This window comes from Azolla caroliniana, unplaced genomic scaffold (genome assembly GCF_043228905.1).
Source record: "Azolla caroliniana isolate FFs.n. ecotype wild unplaced genomic scaffold, voAzoCaro1.0.p SCAF_9, whole genome shotgun sequence".
Lineage (NCBI taxonomy): Eukaryota > Viridiplantae > Streptophyta > Polypodiopsida > Salviniales > Salviniaceae > Azolla > Azolla caroliniana.
The window spans coordinates 17,379,873-17,391,993 of record NW_028230444.1 but is presented as its reverse complement, the minus strand read 5'-3'; the positions used below and the strand labels follow the sequence as shown (position 1 = coordinate 17,391,993).

At 35.7% G+C, this 12,121-nt stretch overlaps 1 protein-coding gene across 1 annotated transcript; it reads left to right on the top strand.

Moving 5' to 3' along the window:
- The first annotated feature begins 453 nt into the window (after positions 1–453).
- Positions 454–10,012, top strand: ECR1 (E1 C-terminal related 1). Its single transcript, XM_087324433.1, has 9 exons — positions 454–620; positions 1,018–1,178; positions 7,054–7,256; positions 7,738–7,970; positions 8,068–8,130; positions 8,946–9,002; positions 9,077–9,198; positions 9,276–9,393; positions 9,478–10,012. The coding sequence occupies exons 1-9, from the start codon at positions 525–527 to the stop codon at positions 9,748–9,750; spliced, it is 1,326 nt and encodes a 441-aa protein (XP_087180559.1). The 5' UTR covers positions 454–524; the 3' UTR covers positions 9,751–10,012.
- The last annotated feature ends 2,109 nt before the right edge of the window (positions 10,013–12,121 follow it).

Sequence of the window (12,121 nt, the reverse complement as noted above, 5' to 3'; positions counted from 1 at the left end):
TTTCTCGTCATACAGTACACTTTATATATGTATATGGGTCACCATTGGGTTGGATGCTAAAGCCATGACAGATATTATAGCCAAGTTAGAAAATGGGAACCGAGTTAGTACTGACAGAAGCAGGGTTAGAAACATGGAGCCAGGTTAGAAGTAATAAGGGCCGGGTTATATAAACATTGGCTCGGGTTAGTTACAGGTGTGCGCTTTGTGTGGATCACGATCCAGCGGTGCAGATTGTGACTGCGATTTCCTCACCACGCCTCTTTATTATTTGGTAGCAAAATAGATAGATAGATACATACATACGTACGTACGTACATACATACATACATACATACATACATACATACATACATACATACATATGTATACAGTATCAGTTCAAATTTCGAACTCAAGCCTTTTATTTCCTTTCGTTTCCATTTCATTTCATTTCATCATTTCATCGTCTTCGTCGTCATCATCGTCATAGTCGTCGTCACACAGAGACACACAGAGAGAGAGAGAGAGAGAGAGAGAGAGCAATGGCGATGGCGATGGAAGGTCGATGGCAGGATATCGATCGTCTTCTCCTTCGCGATGGAAATCTCGCAGGTCCCGGTTTTGAACCAGGAGCTGAGGTAAGAAGAAGAAGAAGAAGAAGAAGAAGAAGAAGAAGAAGAAGAAGAAGAAGAAGAAGAAGAAGAAGAAGAAGAATAAAACGATTTACCATAGATTTGGTCCGTCTATTCTTCTTCTTCTTCTTCTTCTACTTCTTTCCTTTCCCGAATCTTTGTTCTTTGTCGAGGCGAATTTTCTTGTTGTTCATTTTCTCCATCTCAGCTCAGCGAAAACGCGTCAAGATCTCCACGTTCTTTCTCTGTCTATTATGTTCTTTCGTGAAACGACAATGCTCCTGCTCGTTTTTTTTTTCTTTTCCGCTCACAGAGATGCTTCAACTTTATTCTCTCAGCTTGTTTTCTTGTCTTGTCTCTTTTGTTGAAGTAATTCTTCTGCGTTCGATTGTCCTCCTTTTAGCTCAGAGAAATGCTTCAAGATATACGAGTTCTTGTAATTGGAGCAGGAGGATTAGGCTGTGAACTTCTCAAAGACTTGGCACTTTCTGGGTTTGGCAAGATCGATGTCATTGATATGGATACCATTGATGTTTCTAACCTTAATCGGCAGTTCCTCTTCAGGTATGTTCAAAATGACTTTCTAGAACTTTACATCATAGAACCAGTGTCTTGTTTTGCATCTGAAAATACATCTTCCATCCTATCACCAAGATTCTATCATGGAGAGTATTGATGCTCGTGCATTTTCGTTTTTTCTATGAACTTTAAATGCTACTAAATTGCATGTTCAATCCTTATATTTTAAGACGCTTGAATTTGTTTCTACCATATGCTTGAGGAGATTCCCCAAAATGCATGCATGCTCAACCTTTCAAATCTAACAGTTAAGACGTTTATCAAATGACTTATGTTCTCTCTATCTCTCACTTGTGATTTCTGTGGTTTATTGAGATTTTTTATGAAGGTTAGTTGATTCGTTGAAAAAAGTAACTGGAATAATGAATATTTTGCTCATACATTAAGTATGTGGCTATTTCCTTTTTCATAGTTGAGACAAGTCAAAGCTTTACATTTATAGTAATGCTAGGTCCTGAGCCACTTCTGAAATGATGTTCTATATTGTCTATAGTTCAAGATGATTTATGCTTCCTAATGTCCAATATAAAAGAGAATGTTAGTAAGTTAGGGCGGTCCTAAAAATTTTATCTATAAAAATGCAATGCTTGAACAATAGAAGATCAGGATCATAATATTGATCTCATAGAATATTTTTATACTATGATTCATTAAACCAAAAATATTCCATATAGACCATGTAATTACAAAGAGTGACGGCTCAGATGTAATATATCCTGAGGCTGGAAGGTTTGTTTTTCTTGTTGGTATTGTGCGATGAAGAAAAGAAACAAAAAGAAAACAAATAAAAGAAGAAGAAGGGAATACATAAATAAAAGAAGTAAAGAAACAAAATTAAAGAATAGTGGAAGCAAGAAAGGATGATAAGTTTATGTTTCCGGAGGACAAACTTGACCTTGAGATATTTTTAGAATGAAGAATACATATAAACTCAGTTCTAGATCATAGAGCTATGAATGGATGGGTTTGCTGCAGAGACATCATAAAGAGAATGTAATGCCAAAATATGCTATAACATCTAAGAACAAAAGTAGAATCACTAGAATGTGTAGATCTATAACAAGATGCAATGAGTGAGACATTTTTGTGTTCAGAACTTGGAATTCTGATGGTATTTCCTAGTGAGCACATCATCATTTGTCTCAGCTTAATTTGAATGTTTATAAATCCTAAATTGGATCTATTGGTATGTCCTCTCCATTTCAACACCAAGATCTTAGTGAGGCATGAATGTCGTTTAATGTAGCACCTTTGCTTTTGCCATGCTTGTGTGAATGACATGAACACCATTTTCATGGGACAATTTTGTTGGAAATAAAGATTTATCCTAATTTTGAATACCTCGTGTCTAATCAGAAGTTTAAGTGCGTAGCTAATGAGATAATTGGGTACCTTAGCTGCTTTTATCAAAATTTTGGTACACTAAATTTTAGTATATTCTCAAAGATGAGATGACATTTTAAATGTAATCTCTCATTTGGTCCCATACACGATTTTGGTCTTTTAAAAAATGCCAACATAGGTTAGTTTCTTCATCTTATTCTTTATTTTTGACCAGGACCATGTCAGCAGAATAAAGTGATGAGGAAAAATATCATTAAAGTTGATATAGAACAAACTCGGATCAATTCAAAACCGCAACTAGGCACAGTAATGGCCATTTAAAAATCCCACTTCTTATATATGCCCTTGAATGGTTCCATTATTCACCTCAAGTATATTGAGACATGTCACATGGCTGTCACACAATGATGAAGGAAGGTCTATATATGATGAGATCTCATCAACTATGGATAGAGAGTTGACTATATAAGCATACACAATCACAATATGCAAGCTTTGCAATAAAGAAGTTTAATATGAGGAGCATTATGTTTGTCACGATTGTCCATTTGCTTATCTATTAGGAGATCAGAGGTGGATATCATGGTCTGTTTAGAGATTGATTTGGACCTCTTCGTAGAGTGATGGAGTACAATTATCAAAGATTCTTTGTGCTCTTTCTTACAGAGATAAGGAGACATAAAGAGGACCTCATGGGAGAGGTCTAGGCTTACTGATCCATCTCAACAAAGAACTTTGACAGATTGCAGCTTCTGCACTGGTTCTATTAGGGGCACTTCTCATGGTGTACAAGCAAACATCTAGGCCAATTCTCTTTGTCGTGGATATTGGTGACTTCAATTAGGAACAAAAACTCAGTGTGCATATTTTCATAAGATAAAGCCATTATAACACGATATCAGAGACATTCTCCTTGCCCTGCTGACCTTTCCACATCTTATTGTTGGCTTTTCATGATTACGATGTCAGTGATTTTGAATCAAAAGTAGAAAACATCCAAATGACAAAGTGAATGCCTTTGATGACATTGAAATTGGAGAATGGAGCAAAAAGAAAATTAAGAATCAAGTTCTAGGAGAGTTGCGATATGTCTTATGTTATAATTTGGGGAAGGCATACATGTGCTTTGAGGATAAATCTTCATAGAGAAGATAAGTCACACCTAAAACAAAAATGGAGATAGGTATAAAGGAAAACTCAGCTACAGGTGTAAAGAAAAAGAAACAAGTGTGAAGATAAAAGCAAACAATAAGATCGAGAAGAAAAAAGCAATAAGAATTGAAGAAAAAAGCAACAACAGGTGTGAGGAAAAAAGCAACAACAAGAAAAGATAAAAAAAGTAATTCCGAGAGTGGAGGGCATTCTTTTCACTTTTGTTGCATTATATTTTTATAGGATGAGCTGGCCTATAAAAAGGGGGCGTTGCATTCTAAACTAGGAAAGGAAAGGTGGAGCTTTGTCTAATACAACTTTGGAAAGTTTTTCCAAACTTTTGGTCATCGATGAAATAATAAATCCTTAAGGGGGTATGGTATGTGATGAACAAAAGTGTCATGGGTCCATTTGAAGATATCCTTGGATGTGGGTGGATACACAACCTTAATGTTGTGGGCAAGAGGATGGACATACATAGTAGCCATTATGTATGGGGGATACTATGTTATGGCATGCCCTATGATTGGGCACATACCCACACCATGTCTTTGTTAATCATAATGATCGTTTTTTCTTCAAAACACCTTTCTATTGCGAGATATAGAGAGCACATGACTAGGTTGTGACGTAGACTAATAGGAATTGTGATCCCATCGAGACAAGCTCTATCCATCTGGTCTTTGCCAATAGAGGAGCGCAAGGAGCTCAAAGCTCTGATGTAACTAACTTAAATCAAGCTCATGCATCTAATCTCATCTGCCATACAAATTACATTAAAAGACTCTTAGGAAGAAAACAATAATGTAACTTCATTGCCGTTAATCTTCATGAGTTGCTTGAGAAGCATTACATAGTAGGTTAAGGGGCATCATTGGTGATGGAAATTTTAATATCTCTCCATATGCTTTTCTTCGATGACATATGACTATTCATAAGCTTTCCTCTCAGGAAGTGAGATACCTTGGCTCATAGGGTTTAATTTTGTATAGGTGTTTCCAATTAATGCACGTAGGACACATCACAAGATAGGTGCCTCCCTCCTTCCTATTTAGCTTTCTCTTTGTCAAGTCTTCACCCATGCAAGGTCTTGAATAAAGATACAAGGAGGTAAGGTTTGTGAACAAGGATTTGTGACCAATGGAACTATCTCATGTTTTCTACAAATATATACTTGGAATTGTAATGTATACCCATGGCATGTGGGCATTGGCATATACGAACTAACTGATGAATTAGATATTACATTTCTTGTTGAAACTTGGGAGCATCGTGCTTAAAGGATTCAAGGCTTGGACAATACAATCTACACTCTTTGATAGGGGGTAAAAATCCAAGACTACAAAAAGGACAAGGAGAGGTAGCATGTACAATAATCGTGCCTCTATTGGTAAACATGATGAGTGTAAATGCAACACGTGGATTTAAATAATGACACCAATGGAGTTCTCACCTTTGTAGCTGGATGGTATATCCTTGATTATGATTGTAATTTTTGTGCTTATTGGGATGGAGAACAACCTTTTGGGTAATCTTGGTTGGCTTTTTTTAATAGCAAAGCTATTTGGATGTATGATGGAACCTAAGGTAAGTGCATGGTCTAAAAAGAATAGTAAGAGGGCTTATAGACATTCTGGTTTTCAAAAACAGTATAGCACTGTTGATCATTTGGTCACTCTTTGGGTGCTAATGGAAGAAACTTGTTTGAAAGGTAAAGGACTATATTGTTGTTTTACTGACTTCAAGAAAGCTTTTGAGCCCCATAAGCATCTTTGGAAAGTTATGGAAGAAATTAGAGGACCAAATGAATGTGTGTTTGCAATTTCTTGAATCTATGGGAAGGTGATATGCCATTTGCATATGAGAGATTGAATTGCAGATTTTTAAATTGCACTATTGGTGTTTAAGAAGGATGCCCACTCTCTCCAATTCTCATTGGTTTATGCATTTAATGAATTATAACAAATGGTCAACGAGTTTGTAAATCAAGAAAGCATTGAAGAAGTTACCAATAATAATGTATTTATCATGCTTTTAGTTTTATGCAGATGATGTTGTGCCTTTTGCAAATACTTTAGAAAATGCACAAAAGATTATGAGTGCATTGGAAAACGTTTGCATGATAAGATGAATGTCATTAACTCCAAAATGAAGGTTATACTTTGTGAAGACTCTAGGTAAGGATAAATTGCGCATTGTGTACACTAATAAGTCACTTGAAACCATACAAATATCATCAAATATCTTGGGCTAGAGGCTTCCTCCAATCATAGTTGACGGACTGTGCTATGTGTTGTGCAAAAGTGAGAAACGGAACATACTATGCATTTGAGAACATATACCATGCTGGAGAAGTAAAAATTCTGGGCTCTCACGGATTCTCTTTGACAAATTTACAACACCAATGCTTCTCTATGTTGTTGAAGTATGGGGCAGTAGCATTGTGAAATCCACATGGAAAGAACTTGAAAATGTCCAAAATTCCTTCAATACGACTTAGCTCACATTTCTTCAATGTCAGTTGGAGCAGTGGTAGCACAAGTGAAGTGGGCTCCTTGACTATGCATGTTTTGCCTTGAAGTATGGGATTCAAAGTATCACACTTTGATACAATGCCTTACATTTGACCACATTCAAGTTTGCCTTCAACACATTGTCAATCCGATCCACTATCTACTTCCATTTTTCTCAGTCACAATGTGCACTCCTGATTGCAATGTTTATTTATAAATTTCTTGAAAATCAATATTCACATACTAAATAAAAATGATTCACTTTTTGTCCCATAGGTTATATTTTAAAGGATGATCATAAAATAGAACTATCTATCTATTGATTTATCTTTAAAATGAGATAGGCCCATAAGCTCACATACACATGCATATTTATAGATTTATGCACAATGTTTTGAACATGGGCATGTGCTACAGTTGTGAATAATGTTCTCTTGTTTTGAGTTGTATACTTTAGTTGCAAGAGTGAAACTAAAAAGTTCATTGACTTGTTTAGAAAAACGGGATTACTAAATAATGGTAGCCTACATCATAATCTTGCCAATGTTAATGGATAAAAGTTTACAAGATGCTATTGGAACCTATTTGTTGCTTATCATTGCCTATATCGGACACATGATTCTGATGGAATTCATGTCAGAAGCCTAATTTACCTGTGTACTGTTAAATACATCACACTGGGAAGATAATATGACTAGAACTTCTTCTTAATATGAAATTGAATGGATTCTATCTTGCTATGTGGATCAGAGCTGTCTAGAATGTTTGAAATACATTCAATGTCTTGGTAAATTTTACCTTTTTGTAATTTAAACATATTACTAATCTTTTTATCAGAACATGTATGACAGGATGCATGATGTTGGAAAACCAAAGGCAGTAGTTGCTGCAGAAAGAGTTATGAAGCGAGTGAAAGGAGTTGAAGTTGTACCACATTTTGGCCGGATTGAAGATAAAGATAACAGTTTTTACCAGGAGTTTCAGATTATTGCTCTTGGTCTTGATTCGTTGGAGGCACGAAGCTATATTAATTCAGTTGTCTGTAGTTTCCTTGGTAATAAATCATTTTAATGGTAGCTTGAATTGAATATTGACCGAGTATAAATTAACCTAAATGAGCTGTAGGTAACTACATCTGGGTGTATTTAGGTTTGCTGGAGATGTATTATCTGACAAATAATTTCTCTTCCCAACAGAACTAAAGCAGGAGTATGCTTTACAATGTGGCATGTATAGTACTTAGAATTAGTTACTGTAAGAATATCTGTACATGGAAGTGAATCAGGTCGTTGGTTCATATTGTGGGTTTAGATATGTTTACTCTGTGGTATAGATAGTTGTGCAGATTTCTTAACGTATGTATTTACCCTTTATTTTCTTTTTATTTGTTTACTTTGTTCTCTTTTGGGGTTAATTTTCGTTTTACCATTTATTTGTGCTTATGCAGACATACGGATTATATGATAATTTTAGATTTAGAGCTATATAGTGCCCAGATTTTATCATGTTTATAAGAATATGTTTTGTTTTCTCAGAATATGATCCATATGGAGCTCCTGTTACCTCTTCCATAATACCAATGGTTGATGGGGGTACAGAAGGGTTTAAAGGGCATGCTCGAGTTATTATCCCTGGAATCACACCATGCTTCCATTGCACACTAGGGTTGTTTCCGCCTCAGGTGACATACCCCTTATGCACCCTGGCAGAGACACCGCGTTCACCAGCTCATTGTATTGAGTATGTTCATCTTATACAATGGGGCCAGGTAACCCACTGTACACTGTGTAATAGTTTACTATTCATATGAAATGTCTAGATGCTTGGTATAGCAAAAATAACTATAATAATTTACATGTTTTCAGGACCGACCAAATGATTCGTTTGATGCAGATAATCCGGACCACATGAAGTGGATATTTGATGAGGTACCTTTAATTTAAAGAAGTATAAATACATTGGAATACTGCTTATGACTGTTGGTGAGGTGAATTTATCCAGGTATGTTCATAATCTATTGTAATCAATTTCATGTAGGTGATCTCTATTGTAGGTGACCTTCAAATGAAATGTCGTTCTGCACTAAGCGATCCTGTCAATGACATAGCCATTTTTCATGAGTCTTCTTTAAAAGATGATTTTGAAATAAGTTTCATCAAAATTGATTGATTATAGACATATACCTCTGCTACTACAAGTATCCAAATTAAGTGATTCAAATTACGTGATGCATCCTGATTCCCGTTCAATAATGCTATATACAATTATAAAATGATCAGTACACATCCCACCTGTCTGTCCTTAAACCACCCCTGCGTAAAGACCGTTCTCATTCCCATCCCTGTCATCTGTTCCTATCCCTTCATCAGTAAGTTGCCTCTGTAACAAGAAGTGATAATGTAGGTATTATTATTATTTATGCTGGAAATGCAGTTATTCGAAACAAAATTGAGGATTCAGTTTTGCATATTCATTTTTCTTGCATGTTTTGTGTAATTATGATTTCGTATGATGGAAAATAGATCAAGCAGTATCAAGGAAATTGCAATGACCTAAAAAAGTAAATTACATAATCTAAAGCTATAACATTATTGAATACAGTTTTATGCACATATAAATTACATAAACTGAAGCTTACATCACTGGTTTATGGTTTTCAACATGAGGTTGTTTTAGTATTCTGACTTTGTATAGGGCATGACAACTGTAATTATGGCTAATGCTGTTGGAGTTTTTCCTTTAGGCATTGAAGAGGGCTGAACAGTTCAATATAAGTGGGGTTACATATTCTTTGACACAGGTATAATAAAATTTGCAAGTAAAATCATCTTTTTTAGCAGGGCGCAATGAGGCTTATTCCAGACATTTGTGCAGGGGGTAGTCAAGAATATTATTCCAGCAATTGCGTCGACCAATGCAATTATCTCTGCTGCTTGTACCCTTGAAGCTTTAAAGATAGTAACAATGTGCAGCAGAGGCATGGATAATTACATGATGTATGATCATCAAATAGTGCCATGATTAATAAAAAATGCCTAAAAGATGACTGAAGACACCTTTCTATTTGTAACAGGTACATGGGTACTCAGGGTGTGTATACACATACATTAAGCCATGAAAAAGATGCAGATTGTGTTGTCTGCAGCCCAGGTGTGCCAATGGAGATTGACTGTTCACTAAAGTTGCAGAAGGTTTGTACAATCATCCAAGCTATGGAAAATATTGACACTAAACAATTATTCTCTTAGTCAATTAATAGCTCTTTCCTTTCTCAGTTTATTGACAGTCTACTTGAGGATTCTCGATTCAAAGCTAAACTTACAAAGCCGAGCATCTCTTATCAACAAATTAATCTGTACATGCAAGCGCCTCCAGTATTGGAAGAGATCACAAGACCAAATCTCAATATACCATTGTTTGAGTTAATGGGAAGAGGAGGAGGAATTGTGAATGTGAATGACAAGAAGCTGACTGGAATCCTGAGGATCAATATTTCATTTCGTGGATTTATGGACACTGTGGACATGGATATAGCAGGAGGTGGTTAACTCTTCTCCATGGCAGTTATTTTCACATTGAAAGTGGTGCTATCATTGAAATGCCTTAAAGAACCTCACAAGGGGTCTACAAGATTATATTAAAATTGGTAACAGAGACCTTGGAAATATATGATGAATGCTCGTCCTAGAGCCTTTGTACGTAAAATGTTTTCGAGAGTCTCAAGCTGTTGATTTTCAATTTTATCCCCTAACTGAGTCTTGTAATATGGTATGATCCTTTATTATCTTAAGAGATATGATTACACCCTAATTGCACTTGTTTATTTTACTGATCTGCATGCAGAAATAATGTATGCTTGTTAAATTGTTGACTTGTGCTGTACAATAATTCTATAAGCTTCATCACACCGGTAGGTTTTTTAAGATCTTTTTTTCATTTTGCAAGAAGTAATGTATTACTGAAGGTTTTTTCCTTTTTGCGACTGTTATAGTTGGTGTCACTTAAAATGCATTTTTATGATAATTGTCAAAACATCTAAGAAAGAATACACTCAGACGTATGTAAGCTCTCTTTGTTTCTTTTTCTTTTTGCAAAATGTAATGTATATAATACTAAAAACGCAGTCCTATGATCACTATTAAAAAAACATCAATGACACTGCCAATCAGGAAAGTCTGATAGCAAGACAATAGAGGGATGAATAATAAGTTCCTACTCCAATTGATATGATTCACAACACCACACTGGCTGGGCATTCATATTGAACACTTTTCTGACGTCTCCTAGCAATTATAGAGATATTTGTCTATTTAGTCTATAAAATTCTTCCATGGTTGTGGGAAGTGTGACAAAGTGGTCTATGATGGTGCTACATCCAAAGAGTTCTATACATGTTTTAAGTTTCTTTTTCATGATATGTCCACAGAGTTTTACCAATGTCAAACAATTGAGATGATGAGGTGATTATTGGTTTCTTCATTTGGCAAAGTATATGGTTTTGTAGTTAGGTGCAACGTATGTGGTATATTGTGTGAAGCATGAGCCTTGCCATTTTTTTCATGTCATGATACATAGGCATAGGGAAAGGCTTCATGAAGCAAGTGTATTCCATCCCATGTTCCAAACCATTTTTCCATATTTTGCAACCAATCAGAACACAATTATGCTTTCATGTGTCTTTTAGATGTCTTTACTTACTTCCCATGTGATTCTAGGGTGTACATGTGAGGGAAATCTTTGAACCTTTCCATGGCCATGATTTCAATGGGAAGTGGTACCACCCCAAGAACAAGGAGGGTGTATGACAAAGAAAATTCTTTTGGACATTTTGAAACTCTTTCAAAGTGAACTTAGGGATGTTGTACCCCAATTCTTCCACTCCAAAGAGAATCATAGTGTCGAAAACGTATTTCTTGAGGACCCAACACTTAATTTTCTCAATTGTTGCACATGTTCTCAAATGCATAATATGCTCTCTTTCTTGCCTCTGAGCAGGGGGTAGGACATTTATTCCATCTATGATTTGAAAGAACCTCAAAACCATGGTATTTGAATATTTCCACAATTTGAAGTGTCTCATTATTGTACACAATGCATGGTTTATCTTCTTTGGCTTTTCATAAAAATAATCTTTGTTTTAGAGCTATTTACATCACATCATCCACATACAACAAACATGATGACTACATTCCCAATGCTAACTTCTTGAATGCCTTCTTCCTTTACAAACTTCAATATATAGACCAAATAATGTTGGTGAGAGTGGGCATCCTTGCTTAACACCAATAGTGGTATTAAATAAATCTGAAATCCTAAAACCCATATGCACACACCATAATATAATCTTATCATAGATTCGGGAAATTACAAGCATATATTCACTTGGTACCTTGAGTTTTTCTGTTCGCCTCCAAAGACGCTCACGAGGCACCATATCAAAAGCTTTCTTGAAGTCCACGAAGCAACAATATAAACTTTTACCTCTCAAGCGACTTTGCTCCATTAATATTGGAAGAGACAAGGTGATCGCTGATGCTATGGTGTCCTCGAAAGCCAGTGTGTCCATATGCTCTTGTACCATTTTTTTCCATCCCATGCACTTACCTTTGATTCATTTATACATATAAATAGTTTTGCCATTAGAGAGAGAGAGAGAGTTCACACTCACAACCATGGATATGTATTGCTCAATCTTTCATTGAGAACAAAGGTTTAACACATGAGACGACAACAATTAAGACTTCATGGTGGCAATTATTGAACAAATGTACTTTTAAGATTCATGGCTCTTCATGTGTTCAACACTTGGTTGTAAACCATCCTGTAGTAGAGAGCATTGAACTTCCTTGCAAAAAGAGTTGCTTGTGTCTTCTCAATTATTATTTTGGCATGGAAATGAGAGATTGCTCTCTCAATTTA